General features: G+C 44.7%; 1 protein-coding gene across 1 annotated transcript in view; it reads left to right on the top strand.

Moving 5' to 3' along the window:
* SLC6A5 (solute carrier family 6 member 5) overlaps positions 1–19,377 on the top strand; it is a 57,813-nt gene extending 38,436 nt beyond the window's left edge. Inside the window, exons 13-16 of the mRNA XM_049639912.1 lie at positions 77–176; positions 7,599–7,699; positions 12,223–12,390; positions 14,597–19,377. Coding sequence (XP_049495869.1) covers positions 77–176; positions 7,599–7,699; positions 12,223–12,390; positions 14,597–14,752 — 525 coding nt within the window. The 3' untranslated portion in view covers positions 14,753–19,377. The remainder of the gene's footprint in view (positions 1–76; positions 177–7,598; positions 7,700–12,222; positions 12,391–14,596) is intronic.
* The last annotated feature ends 2,188 nt before the right edge of the window (positions 19,378–21,565 follow it).

Below are 21,565 nucleotides of genomic sequence, written 5' to 3'. Positions count from 1 at the left end.
CAAGGATTGGCTGTTCTAAGTGGGAAGAGCCAGGATCCAAGCCCACTGGTGTTGATCGTTTTCTTTTACCTACCAGGGCGGAATTTACATGTTTCAGCTTGTGGACACGTATGCCGCGTCCTACGCCCTCGTCATCATTGCCATTTTTGAGCTTGTGGGGATCTCCTACGTGTACGGTAAGGAGATTGCCATGCTGACTGCCAAGGGAGGACTTAGTGTCATAAGGCATCTGTGGCAAGTGGGTTTTCCATATTTAATAAGATAATGACAGGTTTAATTGCGGCTCTTTGGGAAACATAAGAGGGCTGCACCTTTATTTCCAAATTTGCCTCGGGACCACCGTGATCCGAATTTAACTGAGAAGCAAAAGGTGGCTGATGGTGAAACTCAGAAATCCCTCTTTGTTTCAGAAACTCCTAAGACCATGCCTTTGGGTATGGTCTGACACGTGATGACTTAGGATCTGTGGACGTGGCCAGATTAGGGAGGAGGAAAGCTGCTTTGCAGGTGTGAAATTATTTCCCGGTCTTGCAATCCTCATCGAGCTTGAGGCAAGAAGTAGCTTCAAGGCTGGGCCTCAGATACCACAATGAGAAAAGAGACCACCAGGCTCACTGGTCTTAGGAAACTTTATTAACATAATGGAAGTCTGTGATGCAAGAACTCAATCCGAGCTTTTCCCAGGAATGAACTTCCAATTTCCTTACAGTTTAGTCTGTCCTATTATCACCATGGCAACCTGCATCCCGTAATTAATGGGGGCTATTATCAAGAACAATAGGAACGTAGGGCAGCAAATGCCATTTTTGCCTTTTGTGTGGAGGTGCTTGTGCTTGATGGGGGGGTGTCTCACCAGGGGATCTCCTGGCCCCCTTGTGTGCACTGCCAGTCACACAAGCAAGCCCTACTGGGTTCAAGGCACTAATGACTTCTCCGTACCTGGAAGTCTTAGAACCATCCACAGACTAAGGCCTCCCTAACATAGATAAGGTCACCAGAACCAGGAATGTGAACAATGCCAGTAGAGACTATTTGTATATTAAAACCAAAAAGACATAGCAGCATGCTCTAAACTAAAAAGAAATTCAGGGTATCACTTGGAACACACGATACACATAAAGGACAAATGTCTGGAGGAAGAGGGGTCAGGCCAGACAACTCTGCAGAACTCCCCCTTTTAATTAAAGCTGGGGGCTCAGAAAACTTCACTGTATGGCCAGGTATCTGTCGTTGGTAGGAGCATCTTGCTTTTAACGCAGTTGTTAACTTCCTGCCCAACAGGTGCTCAACAGCTTCTTGCTCTCCTGAAAACTTCATTAAAATGGAGGGGTGGTGGTGATGATCACGATGTGAAAAGGAAACGTCTTGGGTGCAAAACTTGGGTGCCCCAGAAACAGGAAGATACTACAGTCATTTGGGTGTTGGTAGAAGGGACATTGGTCTCAGTCTAGAAATCACATCCCCGTTGCCGGGAGAGTTTAGTTTCTGCTGGCCACAGGCATGGGGCCAGCACTTTGGGCGGAAAAGATAGCCTGGAGTCGGCAGTGAAGGCTGATTGAGGACCTGCCGTTGAGTCAGGGTGAAGTGTCAGAGAGCCTTCTACCTGAGCAGACACTGGCAGGAACCCAGTCAATGTACCACTGTGAATCTTAGCTCTGTGCCCAGACACCAAAGGCTTTGCCATGGAGAGGCAAGAAGAGGCCCAGAGGCCCCCTTTTGGAGACTCAGCCCCTCGTGGTGGTCCGCTGGCAGAGTCAGGATGGAACTTCATTTGCACCCTTGGACCAAGTACAGAGAGCTGTCTCGACCTCCTCTACTCTGTGTCCTTACTGCCGACTGCCACAAAAGGCACACTTGCACAATTCGATTCTATAAAACAGTGCTTCCCAGTGTGGATTACATACATCATTAAGATAGAGGCCTTTAAAATTTTCTGTTTTTAGAAGTGAAATTGCGCCCCCTCCCCATTATAAATCTGATAGATTTCTTGGTTCGGAAGGAAAAATAAACCCTGAGTGCCTTAGTCCCTGAGCTGTGCTAATTTTTCTGGGACCATCAAGAAAATTATCTGGACTCTAAGAGAGCTGGCGCTCAGCTGCCTCCAGAACCAGGCTGACTCTGTGTTGAGCTCAGGGTGAGCGCAGTAAGTCGGCATGAACCTCTGATTTGGACCTGGATAGAATTTTAAGATTTTTTTAAAGTTTATTTATTTATTTTGAGTCAGGGAGGGACAGAGGGAGAGGGAGACAGAGAATCCCAAGCAGGCTCTGCACTGTCAGCATGGAGCCCGATGCAGGGCTCGAACTCACGAAACTGTGAGATCATGAGATCATGACTAGAGCTGAAACCAAGAATCAGATACTTTACTGACTGGGCCACCCAGGTGCCCTAGATCTGGATAGAATATTAAGAAGTGAATCTTAGAAGAAAGGAAAAGCCTGAACATGTATATAATTTATACTCCAGAAAGTGGTATGTTCTTTACTCAGATGATGAGGCCAGACTAATGCAAAGTTAGTCTTAGGCCATTTAACATAGACCTGTGAAGAATGAAAGTGAACCTGACTGATGTGAGGCTCTCCCTTCCTGACTAAGCAAGTGAATGGCAGAGATTTGTGTTTTCTTTTTGGTTCTAATAGTCTCTAGACTCAAGATTCCAGAGGAGGAAGAGGTCATTTGAACACATAAAATATGGTGGGTGTACTTTGCAAGTTTTATCTTTGGATTTGAGTAGCTGATTCAGGTTCTACAGTCAGGATTCCTCAAAGGCCAATATCTGGGTTTGAGGGATCCAGGTTGAAAAGTGGAACTCCCTATGTTCTGTGTAGGTGAGATCCCTTTAAGAGATTTTTAAATAAATAGAGTCACTTGGAAAAAATGATTTGTACCTTCCTGGAGCTCATCAGTTCAGGAGACTTCTGTCTGGGGGACCTTGTGCCTGAACTGCTATCACAAAGACCTCCTGTCTGCTATCTGCTAGACTCTACATTGTGTGTTTCCTCTAAGATGCAACATGTTAAATTATCTTGCTTGTGTTTTCAACTTTGGTCAGTTACTTGTTTCATATCTCAGCCCCCAGACTGTCTTTCTCCACATCCTCATGAGGGATGTTAGATTCACACCAAACAGTGGCTTTTATGTGATGGAATATGTCCTTCTTCAATTCTTGTTACCCATCCTGCAGGCCGAACTCATCGAGGGCTTTGTAGTACAAAACAAAACAACCAAGTCTCTCCAGAACTCTACGCATGCAAGCTTAACTTTGTTCCTCATGACACCACCTTCTTTAAGAACATTGTTGACTGAAATGTCACTGTCTGCCTCTCATTCAGAGTGCAAATTCCCCCAGCAACATTTGCTGGGGCTCAGTAAACATTAGGAAAGACAGGCTGCAGTCCATTAATAACTCACACAGGTAAATGTGTGAGTAAATGAACAGGTATTTATTAGGTGCTTACTGTATGTCCTGTGTGCTCCTAGGAAGGTGGGGAGGGATATTCAGGCAATTTGCCAGCTAGCTCCAGGAAGAGTAAGGCCACTTCACACTTAACATTGAGAGGAAGGTCAGGACTAAGCTGCACATCCCTGGTCAGGAGCTTTTGCTGCCCAAAGAAAAAGGAGGGCCAGAGTAGCCAGGAAAAATCTCAAGAAGGTACTGTCTGAGAGAGAAAAAGATATAAAAGAAAATAAAGACTGAGATTTAGTGAGTGTTGAGCTTATTGGTAACCAAGGTGGGAAAAATATGAGCTAACACATAGGGTTTTGGCTTTTAGAGATGGGGCCTTCGTTATAAAGGAGCAATTTGAGGTACACACAGTGCCAGAGGCCTAACTTGTGGGACCTAGTACAAAGTGAAAATGCGGAACCCCTCATTAAAAATGTACTAAGAATTTCAAGATGGCAACCAAAGACCATTAATCCAGGGGCAGCACCCTTCTGAGTGTGGGGCCCAGTACAAGTGCACAGCTCACATGCCTGGAGGCCAGCTGTGGCTGCACAGGAGGGAGAGCAGCCCCCTGAAGATCATGTTTAGACCAAGGGCAAGGGTATGGTTTATAAAGACAAAAGCCACAAAGCTGCATGGGTGAAAATGATTGGTTGGTTGAAACAAGTTTTTTATTTCTCAGTTTAGGGTTGGTTTGTTATAAGGAGCTTGTGGGAACCAATTTCTGAGCCCCAAATCTGTTTGTTGAGTCTAGAATAGTAGCCATGATTTACCACATTTTTTCTGCTGTTTTCCTGCTAACTCAGTAACAAGCAGTTGCTCAGATCCCTTTTGGAGTTTATCTTACCCCTCCAGACTCGAGATCATGCAGCAGGCAAGTCCCTATGCATATGCCCCAGGCTCCATGAACAATTCTTTTTATCAAGAGTTAGGCCTTGGTGACTGGGTGGCTCAGTCGGGTAAGCATCCGATTCTTGGTTTCAGCTCAGGTCATGATCTCAGAGTCTTGAGATAAAGCCCTGCATTGGGCTCTGCACTCACAGTGTGGAGTCTGCTTGGGATTCTCTCTCTCTTTCTTTCTCTGCCCCTCGCATGCAGTGTCTCCCTTTCTCTCTCTCTCTCTCTCTCTCTCTCTCAAATAACAAGTAAATTTTTAAAAAAGAAGAGTTAGGCCTTGAGGGTGAGGGGGATTTGAGTCAATGGAAAGAACAGAGCAGGAAGAGGAAGCCACATAAACAATGGCCTGAGAGGAAGGTAGCCATTGACACAGTAAGGGACCCAGGTGGGGACTTGGGTGAGTCGGCCATGGGATGGGTATCACTGGACTGGGTTTAGAGCCAGCAGAGGGTAGAAGGGTTGGAGAGCCTGATCAGGAATGAGTGGGAGGCAGGAGGACGAATGCCTGGTGGCTCTCAGCCCGTTCTCCTGTGCTATACCTGCAGGGCCAGACCACAAGTTGGCAGAAGGGGCAGAACCATCATGGGACCTGGAGCTAGTGGGAGGCCAAGGCCAGGTGTCCAGAGCCCTCATGTGAGTCCCAGAGAGGGACATGACTTTCTGGACACTGAGCTGGCCCTGGAACCCAAGCCTCCTCCCTCACCATCCCAGCACCATGCTCTCTGCATCAAACTCTGCTTCTTGCTGAATCTGAGCAGCCCCCATCTGCCCCTTCCTACAGTTCTGCATCTAGCTCCTTCACCCCTCTGGGAAAGCTGGAGTGCTCTTTACCGCCATCCCTCTCCTCCTATAGGAGGCCATCTCTGTGTCTTCCTCGGGTCTAACACTGCGCTCCATCAAATCAGTTTCCGAGTCAAGCTGTACATCATCATCTCTTGGGGATGGTCTATTGGAGAGGAATAATCTGGTAACAGAATTGAAAACAGTAGCAGAAACTTCTAGAATCTTTTTTTTAAACACTCAGGCTTCCTTCAGTGTCTTGTGTCTATTTTTCTGGGTCTTAGCTTTGATTTCTATTCCTTTGAGTTTCTCCCCTCACTGCTCAGAGAGGCCACTCATTTGAAGGCATTTGATAACACTAAAGAACATGCACAAATAACAAATCCAAAGAGGGTCAGGTCAGCTGCTTATGGCATGAAGTTCTTGCCTGTGAATATAAGGAACCAACCTGGAGCCTCTTTGTGTCATGGATTGATCTCTCCAGTCCCCCCAGCAAACCAACAAAGGCTCAGAAACAGAATACCTTTCCTGAGATCACACCATGAATTAGAGGCGGAACAGGGGTTCAATTTCTTAGATCCTAACTCCCCATCCAGCACTCTTTCCCTTGTACCACATTGTGATTGACCCTGATCAGGGTTTAAGACAGAATAGGAAGCTCAGCTGCCACCTGAGAAACTTTAGAGTGAGTTGAGAACAGCTGTCTTTGGTGAACCTCCCACACCGTTCCCAGAGCAGGCTGCTCTATAGCTAACCTCAGGCTTGGCTGTCCTCCATCATGGCTGCTGTCAGCAGGGCCTGGTGATTCATGATCATGAGAGTTAGCTGACATTCTGGGTCTGGGCTTGGCATGGAGTAGAAGCAAATAACAGGAGCTGAGGACTATGGAAGGTCTCAGGATCCATTATTTTGAGGATGATGGCTAGAGTGGACTTTTGAGGGTAAACTTTAATATTGAAGTATAACATCATGTATACAGGAAGGAACACATAACTGAGTGTACAGCTGAATGAATTTTTACCCCTAGGTAACCAGCATCCAGATCAAGATATAGAATATTATCAGGGTCATTTTTAAAAAAGGGGTTGAGATGAACTATTTTGTTCCCTGAAGGAATACCAGTGTCTGCTTTCTACCCCAGCAAGAGATTGCTTTTTCATATCACATTATTCTTTCCTGCTGCCATGCAGCACAGAGCAGGCATTGAGGGGACAAGGCTAGAGGATAACTCTGGGCTGAGGTGGGGCAGGGGCACAGGTCAGGTGAAGGCAGCTCGTACAGGCACTACACAGGGAGTGGATGGCCAAGGGTAAGAGATAGCAAGTGAGGAGTGGAAGGGGAGCCCCCAGCGACTGAATTACCCTGCTCCTCATGGGGCTAAGGGCAGAGGACCCAGAAACCTAAGGGGGTTGGGAGAGCCCAGGAACTGGAGGAACAAGTGGCCAATGTCTCAAACAAAAAGGTCTCAAGATGTGCAAGGGATTATTCCTGAAAGGAGGAGGCATAGTGGAAATGGGGGCTTTCCCCAAGGAGTGCCTCTGCTCCTCTTGACCTGCAGGGTACCCACTTTTCACATAAATGACCAGAGGATGAAGGAATGGGGAGATTTAAGCTGAGGCTCCTGGGCCCCTGGTCAGAAATACTGACTCACTGAAGCTTGAATTCAGGGAGCTTTCCCATCCCATCAGCATGGCGACCCACACTTGGGGGAAAGCCATGCTTCTGATGAGCTCAGGAAACAATGTGAGAAGCTGTCCCTTTCCAAAACCTTCCTCAGTGGCCCCTCCGTCCAAGGAGTAGCTTAAAGGTCTTGGTAAACTGTGAGTGTGTGGGGATGGTAGTTATGTGTGGCCATGAGAATAACCATCTCCTCTGCTTGATACTTCAGTGAAGTTGATCGGTGACCAGGACAGCAGTCCTTTGAGCTCCAACAGAGTGGGCAGTGGCCGTTGCCATCTTACACAGAGTGAAGATAAATTGGCTCATGGAAGAGTGTCCTTGGGAGGGTGGGGACAAAAAATAATATGTAGTGACTCTCACTCTAAATCCCAAGGCTTTCGTAATACACTGTGCTTATTGACCACGATCGTAATGGATTTTGCCGAAGTTGTTGCTAAGCACATAAGGCCATCTGTGAAAACAGCCGCACAGGTGACTATGCCTGGCTGTGGCAGTGCTGAGACGCCTGGGGTAGACTGCAACTGAGCTTTTTAGATGTTACCTTGGGATGACATTTTTGACCCTCACTGCAGAGCATATTTAATATCTATTTAAATGTTCAGTTTGCCCTAATCTTCCTGGCAGCGAATCATTTGTCTGATGGTTTCTTGCATAATAGGGGTCATGCTGACACCAGTCTGGGGCCATCCCTAGCCAATGGCACTTACTTGAGGGCTTCTAGACCCTGTCCTCTACCCTCCCTTCCCCCAACCCCCTGCCACTGCACCTCATGCTGTCTCCACTTGTCTATTTGCAGGCTTGCAAAGATTCTGTGAAGATATAGAAATGATGATTGGATTCCAGCCAAACATTTTCTGGAAAGTCTGCTGGGCGTTTGTAACTCCAACCATTTTAACGGTAAGGATTGCACGCTTTATCGTGTAGTTGGATCTCGCCTGTGTATGTGGTGCTTTACGTTTGAACAAGGTGTATTATTCTTGCCTTCCAGAAGAGGAAACTGAGGTTCAGAGAGATCTAGTGGCCCACCTGAAGGTGCTTAGCGGTGACTCATGCAGTTTGGAGCAACCTTACAGAACATTTCCTCATGTACTGTTAACAGATTACAGTCACATTTCCCACGTGCTAACCACGGTCCGGGCTCTGTTCAGAGAACTTTATGTGTGCCACCACATCTCTCCCTCACAGCAGCCTTGTGGGGCTGGCGTTGCAGTCGCCTCCATTTCACAGATGAGGAAGCTGACACCCAGAGGCTATGTGACTTACCTAGCACTGCACACCTAATAATTAGCAACCACCGCCTGGGTTCGAGGCCAGGCAAAAGGCTCCAGGACTCTTGCTCTTAACCACTACTCAGTAGAGCTGCTCTACAACCAAGATAGCATAAATTAGACCTTTATGGTTCACTTTTATTGTTTTTTGAGAACTATCTCATCATCCTCAAGTGTGACGATGACATTTTGAGATCATCTGACATTCATCTTCTTAAAGATCAGAGCCCTTCATGTGTCAGTAAATCTGCATAGGGACTTGCATGCACATCCCGTCCCTTCCTTTATTGTGATACAGGCTGAAGGCTTTGCCTTAATTCACTCTCCAAGCACAGTAATTGACTGCGACCTTGCCTTTCCTCCGCTTCCCTGGCTTGTGATGGGTGCTATCAAAGCAAGGCAGCGGGAAGCTGGCTGTAGTTCTGGTTGCAGCCGGAAGGTGGCACTGGAAACCAGATTAAGACCGTTGTTTAACTTCAGCACCAGGTTCTCTAAAGGAAAACAAGACAGGATGAAGTAAAATTGTAAAGAAAATATGTATTTCCTTTTTTTTAAAATTTTTTTAATTAAAAAAATTTTTTTAACATTTATTTATTTTTGAGACAGAGAGAGACAGAGCATGAACGGGGGAGGGTCAGAGAGAGGGAGACACAGAATCCGAAACAGGCTCCAGGCTCTGAGCGGTCAGCACAGAGCCCGATGCGGGGCTTGAACTCACGGACCGGACCATGAGATCATGACCTGAGCTGAAGTTGGACGCTTAACCGACTGAGCCACCCAGGCGCCCCTCTTTTTTTTTTTTTAACTGTCACAGAGTGAATTTTAATCAAAACACCTCAACTGATTTCCGAAAAGACATAAGTTTAGACAGAAAAACCATTCAGCATTTATCTCCCTCTGCACTGACATGAACACCATACTGAGAGGCCCACATCAATGCTCACATTTTAGAGGCGATAATTTGTCAGAAAAGTCCCACTAGATTTGGGGCACGAGGGGTGAAAAGAATCAAAATGGATTTTCCAGTTTCTTGAGTTTAGGACTGAAATGTATATGAAGAGCTCAGATTTACCTAATTGGTGGGGGGTGGGGGGGGACTTTGAAACTCTCCTGCCTGGGGGCATTCTCTGGCTCTCCTGAGCTTCACCATTTCCCCCAGTCACCACCACATATGATTTATTCTTGGGTGAAATCAAGACCTGACTTTCCTTCCTGTCTTGGAAGAGATTAAGCTTCAGAGAATTTTATTATATTTTGCAGAAACGTATCACATAAATGTAAGAACCGGCACCACCATTTGTGGAGGTCTGTTTGGAGGAAGGCACTTTGCCCCTAAAGCTTCCGACCACTCTGCTTAGTGGGTGATTCTTCCCCCCATTCTACAGTTATGTGAGCTGAGGCCCGGGGAGGCTAAGGAGCTTGACCAAGGCCACAAAGCTTTCAGGAGGCAGAGCTGAGACTTGAATCCAGGGCTTCTAAGCCTCAAGCCCACACTCTAATAAATTTCTAGAAACTCAGTGCTTTCATTTCCAAGTGGAGTTTGGCCAGTTTGGAATTAAAATAATTCTAATCTCTGTGAGCAGAGAGTCGGGGAAAAGAAATTGCAGGGACTTGCTGTGTTTTTTGAGAAAGTTTCTCAACCATGCTGTGCTTTCTTGATTTCAATTATGCAACTCCCATCAGAAACCTGTAGAGATCCCAGAAAAGCTCCTGATCCAGATTCCCCTTCTGTGTTTGGGAGCTATGGACAAGTAGAAGCGGTCAAATCCATTGTCAACTGATGTACCTCTTTCCTTCCTTGGCTGCCATCAGCAAAATGTCAGGGTGGGCCTGACTCAGTGGTTAAATTATTATCTCTCATGGCCAGGCTTGTCTCAGGCAGGGTTTTATCAAAGTTGGCTTGGAAGAGGGAAATTTATGGCAAGAACAGGTGTGCACACATAAGTTTGATGTGGAATTTGTGCAACTGGAAATGGGTACCAAAGGACCAAGCCTAACACTTATTTTTTGCCACTTGCCCTTCTGTAAAGCGAGTATTTGTGGTATGCTGGAATGAACTGAGATTATGGGTTTAAATTACTTAGAAACCTCTGAAATGAAATTGATCATTTTTATATGTGCCTTCTTGGATTTATAGAGCTATAAATATTCCCCATGCAATTATTGTATACATAGTCAGATCACGTTACTGAATTATGTGCACACATAAGCAGATATATTGCTATTTATATAGTAAATGAAATGGAGTAACTTACCATAATTACATTAGGCCATACTTCCAATAGACTGGTTAATAAAGTTTATAACTCTAGGGGCAAATGTTTAAAAAGGGGCCTAGAGTAAGGCATCTCTTTCCGTAGGAGCAACGTTTTCAACAGCCGTCTTCAGGCTCATGTTGCTTCAGATCAATACATTGAATTATTGTTGCATTGAAATAATCACTTGGCCCAGCAGCCTGGGCTTTGCAGCAATAATATAGATATGCCTTACATTTGTATACTGCTTCATGCTTTTCTAAAACACTTCCATATATCATCTTTGCTGACATAATTCCCTCCAATCATTTTTGGGCCATTATTTTACTGCTTAAGATAGAATGAGATGTGCGGGTGGCAGGGGCGGGGTGGGTGGAGAAGGCAGGACTTATGTCATCATTATTAGGTACATTATTCTCGGCTGCCACTATATTGCCTCTATGAACATGGGCAAGAACATAGTTTCTCAGGTCAGTGCTCCCCAAAGGTGTGGCAAGAACAGTTAGAACCCCTGTTCTGTCTTTTCCAGTGCCTCTCTTTGTGTTCCCTTGTTCCCATGGGTGTTCCCTTGTTCCTTCTCAGCTGCTCTAAACTTGCTTTCAGAGGGTGCTCATTGCTCCTGCCGAAGTGTGCAGTGATGCAGATAATGGGCAGAAAATGACTCATCACCTCTCTTCAAATTGAGAGGGGACTTTTGAGTAAATATCAGACCATTGTTCCCAGAAAGCCCTTGTGTGTTGTGTACGCAGTGTGAAATATATCCATTTTATAGCAGAGAAGTCTGAGACATGAGGGTCCCTCCTCTAGTTAGCGGTGGAACCGAGATCAGCCTGCTGGCCTCTTGGCTCTTGGCCCACTGTTGGGTGACACAGCCTGTTCATCCTGAGTCGGTTGAGAGTGCACCATGCACCCACTCTGTGCCCCATGGTTTATTATAGGACTCAGCTTCAGGCTCAGTCACTGCTTGCCAACCACTCCTGGCCTCACTCTGCCAGCTTTAAAGGCAGTGCCTGGATACGGGCCATTCCCCATTCAAGGAGAAGTCAAGGTAGATTCAACTCATTTATTTATTTATTTTTGTTTTATTCTTTAATGTTTATTCATTTTTGAGAGAGAGAGAGAGCATGAGTGGGCTGTCAGCACAGAGCCTGACGAGGGCCTCTAACCCACAGACCATGAGATCATGACCTGAGCCGAAGTAGGACACTTAAACGACTGAGCCACCCAGGCACCCCATCAACTCATTTCTAAAAATATTAAAATCATACATTTAGGGGCGCCCAGGTGGCTCAGTTGGTTAAGCATCCAACTTCGGCTCAGGTCATGATCTCACGGTTCGTGGGTTCGAGCCCCGCGTCGGGCTCTGTGCTGACAGCTCAGAGCCTGGAGCCTACTTCAGATTCTGTGTCTCCCTCATTCTCTGCTCCTCCCCCACTCAGGTTCTGTTTCTCTGTCTCTCAAAACTAAATAAACATTAAAAAAATTTTTTTTTAAATACATACATTGAATGGATTCTTTCTCACAACAAAAGCTTGATTATCCACTATAGAAAGTACAGACAACCCTTTAAATACGCCCCGCTCCACGCATCAGTCCCCTTGATGTATGGCCCTTACAGTGTCTTCACAGCCTGTGTGTGTGTGTACCCATACACGTTGCTCAGTTCTGGGAGATGGCAAATGCAGCTGGCCAAGTGTGTGTCATCTTCCTCCTGAAATTCAGTTTCTTCATTTGGAAAATGGATTATTAATAATACCTCTTCCAGGGTTGGTCTGGATATAACATGGGATCATAGATAGGAAAGCAGCAAACTGATGGCAGGGGCTCAATACCTGGCTGTTAGGAATGAACACTTCGCATCACCAGCCTAACACATGTGTTTCTCTTTTCTTCCTAGTTTATCCTTTGCTTCAGCTTTTACCAGTGGGAGCCCATGACCTATGGCTCTTATCGCTACCCTAACTGGTCCATGGTGCTTGGATGGCTGATGCTCGCCTGTTCGGTTATCTGGATTCCAATTATGTTTGTGATAAAAATGCATCTGGCCCCTGGCAGATTTATTGAGGTAATTCCATCAGCTCCTTTTCCCTGCCATCCCCTCCCGAGGGAGAAGCTCTCAGAGCTCCGTGCATTAAAAAATAACAGATTCGGTAAACTTATTCTCCAGGGAGACTTGGTGATTAAGTGATCACAGTTGCCACCGTTTCTATTAAACCCGTTTTTATTATGTATTATTCCTCTAATGGAGAGACTTAGCCGATCTGCAGGCCAAGCTGTTATGCTCTTCCTTAGTGCCCTGGCAGCTCTGGGGAATAAGCGATCATGTCTCCTCTTTCCTGGAGTTCCCCTCCCCCCCCCCCCCCTACCCCCCGGTTTCAATCTGATATTTGGTTTTTAACCACACGTCAGATTCCCACTTTCCTGATGTGCATCTCTGTCCAAGTCTTCTCCCTCCAAACATCTATTCCCATTACGTTTTAAATCACTACCCCTTCCTGTTGGACTGGTATTAGAATGGCTGAGGGGTCCAAGCTCATGAACATGTCACCATCCCCATACAATGTAATGAGAGGTCCGGGGCATGGCTGGTGTGAGGTGAGACCTGTCCTTGTTAATCCCTTGATGGATACTTTCCTCATTTCTAAAGAAAAAAAAAATCCCCACCCTGACTCCAGGGTGTCTGGGAACGCATTGCCACTTGTTCAGCCACCAGTGAAGTGTGGTCAGGCTTTTGTTACTTATGAGAAGCCACTGGCTCAGGTGTGCTAGGGATAGATCAGCACTGCCTCTGTCTTGAAAATCCAGAGGTTGGACCTTTTGGACCAGACCGGTGCTCCTCAGGGTTTGGCCCCGGGACCGGCAGCATCAGCACCACCTGGGAGCTTGTTGGAAATGCAAATGAGCAGGCTCCAGCTGGCTCCACTGAACCAGAGGTGGGGAACGGGAACCACCTCCCACCCCCACCCCACCCCCCCAGTCTGTAGTTTAACCAGCCCACCAGGTGATTCTGATGCACACTCAAGTTTCAGAGGCCTTGGGATAGACCAAGGCAAAGAAACACCTGCCAATAGAGGGCAGCGAAGAACAGGTGTATGGGCTTGGCTCTTGGTCAGATTGAGAAGAGGAAGAGAGGTCTTGGGAACATCCCACACAGGGGGTGGCTTTTATTTTCAATGGACTGAAAATGGAGACAGAGTTGACAAAGGGAATGTAGGAGTCTCCTTACTGAAGCGGTATTCCAGTTTGCATCCTCAGGAAATTGTCTGCTGTCCCCTTGAGGTAAATTACTGTGGGCCCCTTTACCCCCAGGGCTGTCTCCCTCTTGCCCCAGATGAACCTCCCACCAACTGACCCAGAAATCTCATTCCCTTTGAACAGAAGCTAGTGTAGCCTCTGCTACTTTTGTCTTAGGCCGAAATTCCCTAAACTGATGAGTTGGTTCTGTAAATTTATTATGGTTGATTTGGGACACAAAGGTTGCAAACTGATGATTAAGGGGAGATTAAACTAACAGCTATAAGAAATAGCTTCACTTTAATAGGTAATAAACATATAATTGTTCCCCCTTATGGAGTCTGAAATATGTTTTCTTAACTTTTTTCTAGAAAATTTTCCCATCACATTATGTTTTCTGTAAAAAGTTCAGTTGAAGGATCAGAGACAGTCCCATTATTTCTGGCTCGCCTACACTGCTGAACCGAGTCAGGAGCATATATTTTTTGTCAACAGATAATTAAAATCTTTGCTCACTCTTGGCAGTGTGTTTTTGGGGTTGTGTTTTTTTTTCCCCGGCCATTTATATACTTTGGGGAAATATGCTAAACAAAATCCAATTATTTTGATGTAACAACCTACTGTTGGGACTATGGAACAAAAGTAACTGAGCGCATGTCTTTTACAGACTGCGTCTGGCAGTGGAGAGGGAAGCTTGCGAATTCTCTTCATTTGGAAGGAAAAAATGTATAATTAAAATCTGGGTCCTTTATCCTCTGTTAATCTTGTGCAAGGCAAACTCCGAGCAATTGTTATATTGCTTGCAGGGCGATGTAAATAACTTCAAGCGAACCAAACCCCGTCTCCTCCTTAACGTCCCTTGACCTCGTTAATTAAGAGGGCTATCTTCCTAACCGCTTCTCTTGGCCGGGGACCTCTTGGCTTAAGGAAGGTTCTGGCAAAAGTGGTGTCAAGCAGTTTGGGGATAGATGGGTGGTGCCTAGGGGAGGGATGGCGTGTTACTTCTGTGACCCTGTGTGTCTTTGGCTTCTTTGCAGAGGCTGAAGTTGGTGTGCTCGCCACAGCCGGACTGGGGCCCGTTCTTAGCTCAGCACCGTGGGGAGCGTTACAAGAACATGATCGACCCTTTGGGAACCTCTTCCCTGGGACTCAAACTGCCAGTGAAGGATTTGGAACTGGGTACCCAGTGCTAGTCCAATGGCATGGGATGGCCCAGACTTGATCCTGTTTTTCCTCTCTGCCTCCCCTAAGGTTTTCCCCGGCTTTCTTCCCATCTTCTTCTCTCTCCTCACGTCTTGGTTCATGTCCATGCATGAGAATGGTTATATAGAAAAGTAGGACACGGTGTCGCATGCTGTAGTGAGGAGCTAGACAGACCACTTGAGGCGCTTTGCCTGTGTCCATGGTGTCAGTTTCCAGAGGGGTTGGAAGCTCAGGCTTTACCCGGCAGGAGTGGATCAACTAGGTGAGTGGGCACTTTCCGGTGAAGTCACGAGTAGGTACTCGAGACCCGGGCAGGCGGGGGTATCCACTGTGTGTTGTCGTTGGTGGTGCCACGGAGGCTTATATAAAATGGCAGAATTACAAGACTGTTGTTTGGGCTCCATAGTGTTGCTGAACTGAGCAATGTAGTGATTTCATTCAGATGCAGGAAGTTTAGGAGGGTATATTTAGATGGTCGGCAGGGGTCTGAAAATGGTTTAGGATAAGACAAACCAGTGGATGTGGACACTGCTGGGGTGTCCAATTGTAGATTTCCATTTACAATTGGGGATCTGTTTTCCCTCATTTGGGCCAACTGTCTCAAGTGTGCCAAGAACTCAGAGACTTGTCTGTGCACACTGCGAATCTCAGTGGAGAGTTTTCTTCCTTCACTTGTCTTCTGCTTTTTCTTTTTTCTGAAGTAACTATATTTGTGAATTCTCTTCATCATTTCCTCCACCTGTACACAAGGAGCCATCCTGTAATTTGCCTCTGTATGGGCATAGCAGAGCTCCATTCTAGTTTCTACATGACATTTAACGCCGTGGTTCAGTGTCACGATCCCATGTTTCTTCTCCTCAAAATGTCTTTCTATGAGCTGTAGATCCCTGGTCTTCCAACCTCTGGGAAAACAAGATTTACCCGTTTGTGTCTATATATTTTCTATATATAAGACATAACCTCCTACAAGACAGAACACTTCTCAATTTTTACTCTTTTTCATTCACAATAAATGCCAACTGTGGTCATAGAGAAATCAAAGAAATGGAGAGTTTAGTTGAAAGCAACCATGATAGTCCATGTGCTGGTAGTACATTTTAGGTCACTGTATTTACAGAAATTTCTGGTAAATACAGCTTAGGTAAGTAGCAAGTGAGCCAGTTAAGACTATAGCTTTTAAGACTACATTTAGCCGATTCAATTTTAAGACTTCCCAATTCACAATACTCATAACTGTGCTCTAATGAGAGCGAATCATATGTCTGCAGAGATTGGCGAAGCCGTGACCTTTATTATCTTCTTGTATCCTGAACATGCATATATGAGATTTTTAAATGTGATATGTGTTCATGTAGTCTGTATGTGTAGTGGTGTTTTCTGTCCTTATAAATATCTTAAGAATCACTGTAGAGATGGTGAGTTTAGAATAGTGTAGTCCGGATTTTTTTTTCCTTACAGTAATAATATCTGAACCTAAAATTGTTTTCTTTAGGGGATACCATCTCAATCACTTTCTTACTTGTTTGTCGTCACGTAACAGGGTCTCAGGCAAAGTTTTCAGTTTAAATCTTGTATATTGATGTGACCTTTTCATCCCGTTCAACAGCAGTGAACCCTAACAAAAGACCTTAATGTAACATATTTTTACTTTAAATGACTTCATTGGTTTAAAAAGAGGTCTCAACTCATTTTACCGAGCTCTTCTTTTTCTAGGGCAAATATCATTGTCATTTGCCAACACTGACGTACGTGATTTTCCCGTTTTTGAGAACTGCCTGTGGAAACTTTAGAAAAGGAAACAGAGTCTACGGCCATAGCACCCTGAATGCGCCCGATCTCATCTGATCTCGGAAGCTAAGCAGGGTCGGGCCTGGTTAGTACTTGGATGGGAGAAAAGGAAACAGAGATGGGTTTTGAACTGTAGGTTTTCATCTCTTTTGTCTGTAGTGCCTGTTTGTTCTTCCCCTCTTTGTTCTCCTTTTCTGCCTATTTCCCAAAGCTAGAACTTACTAGAATCTATCACAGAGACTACACTGAGCTTCCCCTAGACACAGTGTTAGGAACCTGAGCTGCGGCCTCACATGCCCCCGTGTTTCCCATAGTGACTTGTCCGCCATGAACACTGGTCTCCCCAAGAAAGCCATATTGATGAGAAGCCCCCCTTACTGTAGCAGATTTCACATAGTGGTACCGAAAATTAGCGTCTCCAGGTGATAACTGGTGGAGCTGGAGAGGCAGGGAGGAAAAACTTAGGTTTGGAAATTATCTCTAGCTTTTCCAATTTGAAGCCTGAAGAAAAGAGCTGAAATCAATTAGCATTCTCTCATGGGACTGGTGTGTTTGTGTCAGGGCGAATGATTTTGGCTTCCCTCTCTCGCCTCTTGGCTAAAACTGGAGTCCGATGCTGGATGCCAACCCAATTTCTGCTAATTATTGCTGTCGTGATTAAAAGAAGGGGTGGGGTACCCGACGGCTGCTGCCAGGTTTGTCTCATATGAACTTGAACTGCAAGTTGACTTATGAGGGCAGGGGCCTCCTTGCTAGCTACATTCTGCTGTGAATGTTACAGTTGGAGGCAGCTACATTTGTGTTTGTCGAGATGTGTCCAGGCTGAGACCCAGTAGCTGTTCCCTGAACAGCCAGAGTGTTTTTCCTTTTCCCTACAATTGCCAATTTTCATGTAAAATTTGCTGAAAGGTGAAAGGTTCCGAACTTATCTGGAAACGGTGACTTTGTAAACTCCGTTTTTACCCATTTCTCTAGCCATGTTCAACTTTGAGGCTTTCCCTGGCAGACAGGTGTTCAGCATCCAAGCTGATTCGTCATCATGTATCAACCTTAGCCACATTTCCCCCGCACACTTGGCTGGGATGCTAACCAGGTGGATGTTTCCATGCTATGTGTTTTCTTCCACAGTCAATTGGATGAGAAAAAAATGAATAAGTAAGAAGAAAATGAAGGGCATTGTCAAAAACGGCTCCTTGAGCATTCCCCTTCAAACTGAGTTAAAAACCAAGCTGCTGAGGAAAAATTTTCGTTGGTTTTTACTGGGCAGAATGGTGAGGTATTTTCCACTTGTGAGATAATTTCCTAACACCGACAAATGCCAGAAATCCATTCAGAGAAAAACAAAAGCCATATGTTAAAAGCAGTAACCTTGTAATATCCTTAAAGGAGAAAAAAAATGTATATTTCTTAACTGTTGGTGTTGTGGCTTCTTATGCAAATATTTGTCTTGCGTATTAGTAACTTTTAGTCTCTTTAGGGCTGTGTGTTTGTCATGTACAGATGTGTCCAGTCTGGTTTTATTTTGTTTGTTTCTTTTATATTCATTTGTTGCATGAAAGTCGTGGTCAGTGCAAAATCTCGACCTCAACGTCTTTGAAATTTCCCATGTGTTTTTAATGTGTAAGAAATGTAACTTGTACTTCAGTGAGCAGCACTTTAAAAATAATTTAATACAATGATCTTTAAGTGGCTAAGACTTGGGTTGTCTTTACGCTAATATTGCATTAGAGTTGAGTTTTCCTTAACTGAGTCCTTATTTTGTTATCTACATGTGCCTCAGTGCTGCCTGACAACCTTCACCTGTCAGCATGGTCTTCCCATGCCTAAAATTTGAATTTTTCTTTCCTCTTTGTTCCCTTGGCCATCAGTCATCGTCCTCTTCCCAGAGACTTGCACAATAACGGTTGCTTAATGTGTGCTTGATGGCAACATCACACTGCTGCTGCCGTACCTGGATTTGGGTTTGTGACACTCGTCTTTGAGGCAGCTGACTCCAGTGGGAGCATGCTGTATGGCAGGTTGTCCTGCAGGCACTGAAGGCCAAGGCCAGCAAAGGAACATTTCCTCTGTTTCACACTGGGTGGGTGTCATGCACGAAACTTCCAGGCTGGGAGCAAAGGCTTGGGTGAGTTTAATCTCGATAGTAATTTCTCCACGAAGTGTCCCTGGGATTTCTAAAAGCAAAGCTCCCTATCATTCCCAGAGTTTGCTTCAACTGTACAGAAAGGCCAAGTAATTTTGAATTGTGGTCTTGGCTTGGATCACCTCTGAGCAGCCTGCAGCCAAAGAGAAAGTATTTTCAGATTGGGCATGAATCATCTCTGAGAGCAGAGGTTTGATTTGCCTGCCATGGATTAAATACATCTTCAGGTAACCATTTGCCTTATAGGTGTATTTTATTGTTAGGATGATACTTAGTAATTGACTAGGAACTGTTTTGTCTTTTTTTTTTTTTTTTTTTTTTTTTGCACTTTATTGTGGACCTATCATGGAATAGGTTTATTCTGAAATTGTGTACTTGGCTAATGTCCTAAATGCAGGCATCGTATGTGGTACTGTTGCCTATGAATAAAGATGTGTTCCCTAATCAGGTCCTTATATTTTTTCATTAACTGTACATGAAGAAAATATATTATGTTACAAATGATGCATCATATATATATCTTACAGAGTACATATTATATACTGTACATTATTCATTTAAAAAGTCATTATTCTTGAGGCCCTACCTCAAATTTTGTATTTATGTCTACAAATGCAATTTATTGTATTATATATTTGCCTATTATATACTGATATAAATTAGAATTTATCTTAATAATGTATGAGTTCACAAACCCTAAATAAATGTCAGTGTTTAAAACATGATGATAATAGTATTGTGTTTATTTCAAACCCATTACCCACATTTTTTCTTTCTTAACAAATGGCCTTCAGGTATCCCCAGGATTGATCTGTTTTATTGAGAGAAAGCTGGAACAGAAATGGAAAACTGCCCTCCCGGGAAAATGAGATATTGCGCCGCTGCAGAAACAAATATCAATTAAATTGTTATATTCTTAATCATCAGAACACACTATTGTTTGCTGAATTATTAATTATCCCTCATAGGGAAGGAGAGGGAGGGAGCGAGAGACTCTGAGTGCATCTGAACACAGGGACTGGGCGAGTTAAATCCTTGGGTGTATTTGAATGACCACTTTGTCAGTCTTCAACTGTATTTCAACTCAGCAAACATTTACGTAGCTTCTGCATTGAGTTAGACCCCAGGCAAAACAGAATATGAAATAGAACAGCACCAGATCTCAAGGAACTCAGAGCCCAGTGTAAAGACTATGAGCCCCCATGTTCCCTGCCCAGAGATGGGCCCTGAGTTCCTGGGTCATGTGCAGAGACTGGTGGCTGGGCATTCCTATCTGATCCTGCCACCCCAGAAGCTTGATCTATCCTTAGCTTCTGTGTTGGCAGGCTCCAGGGTAGGGGGGATGGGGGTGGGGGGGGGGGTGCTGGGCCACCTGTAGGGGGAAAAGAAATGGCCTTACAAGCTGACTCAAAACCTGCCAAGAGCATGCATGTCCGTCCTGTGTAATGAGATTGACCCACACACTCAGGCTTGTCCATAACCATGCACTTCAGCAGGCAGACCAGGTGGCAAGTCCCAAATTCAGTGTAAGACCTTGTCTTGAGAGATGAAGAAGAGTGCCTGGTGAGATCAGAGTCTGGTGCTGGCTTGTCATCTTAGATTTCTTTCTCGAAACCCCATTGCTCAGTTGTGTTTTCCTTTGACTTTTTGTTTTGAAAATTCTCAAGCATATGCAAAAGTGGGGACTGTGGAATAATGAACTTCCATGTCCCTGTCATTCAGTTTCAATAATTATCAACTCATGTTCAAGTTTATTTCACCTGTCCCTGTTACCACTCTGAACTGTGACCTTGTGGTATTTCTTTGGAACATTTCAAAAGATCCCTGAAACCCTAGAATTTTACTTGGAAATGCTCTGATGTGTCCGTATACCCCCTTTTAAATAGTCTTTCCCTAAATGGGGACAATGACAAGATGTGGGAAGCACAGAGCTCATGCATCTATGGCAGGACAGATTGACTGTGGGCTGCAGAGTGTTGCAGGGCTCTGCCTGGAAGGAGCTAATATGGCATTTGCTCTTACAACTCTTCTGTCTTCCTCCGACCAATCTATCTTATTGTTGCCATTTGTTTCACAGCTATTTGTCTCCTGGACTTTGCAACTCTTTTCTCACTGAGCTCGTTGCTTTGATACCCCTCTGCTTTTGCTGATGCTTCCTTCCTCCTTCTCTCTAGATGTCTCTCCTGGAACCAGAGATTTAGAATCCACAGTTGCAAGGAGTTCCAAGGCCATTCGTTGCAGTCTCTGTGATACACAAGTTCTACAAACGCCTGTTTGTGGGAACTGGATTTACAAAGAGATCCATGTGGGATGAGTAGTCACTGCCTAGAAGATTCACCTTGGGGGCTCTTTACAACAGGAAACTCCTCCAGTTTACTTCTAAGATACTTGAACTTTACAAAGATTGGATTTACTTCTCTGATTTACACATTCTACTGTGTGAAACAGAGACTATGTGTGGTTTGGGATAGTCATTTCTTGTGTTTTACTGTGATTTTATGAGAATTGTGATATTGTGAGTCATTTAGCTCAGCCCCATTCCTGTTTTCTGGGAAACTTCCCCAGACACTTGTAGGATTAGGAGAAAATAATGACTAGTATATAGTGTGGATCCACACTGAAACAGACTCACATTTTTGTTATTCATTGATCCATTCATTCATTCATTAATTTACTTTTACACTCTACCGAGGGTCTTAATTGTTTATGTTTCCAGTACCTAAGAGTTTGTGACACATTGTAGATACTCAGTAATGCGGTTTTTTAACAGAATGAGCAAATATTGAGTAATGGCTCTGTACAAAGGAACAGAGATCTGTGTAACAATGTGCAAGGAAAACATGAGTAAGACTAGATCCTTCCCTCCAGTTTA

Source organism: Panthera uncia, chromosome D1 (genome assembly GCF_023721935.1).
Source record: "Panthera uncia isolate 11264 chromosome D1, Puncia_PCG_1.0, whole genome shotgun sequence".
Classification (NCBI taxonomy): Eukaryota; Metazoa; Chordata; class Mammalia; order Carnivora; family Felidae; genus Panthera; species Panthera uncia.
Note: the sequence above shows the minus strand (reverse complement) of the source record. Positions and strands in the feature narration are given on the sequence as shown.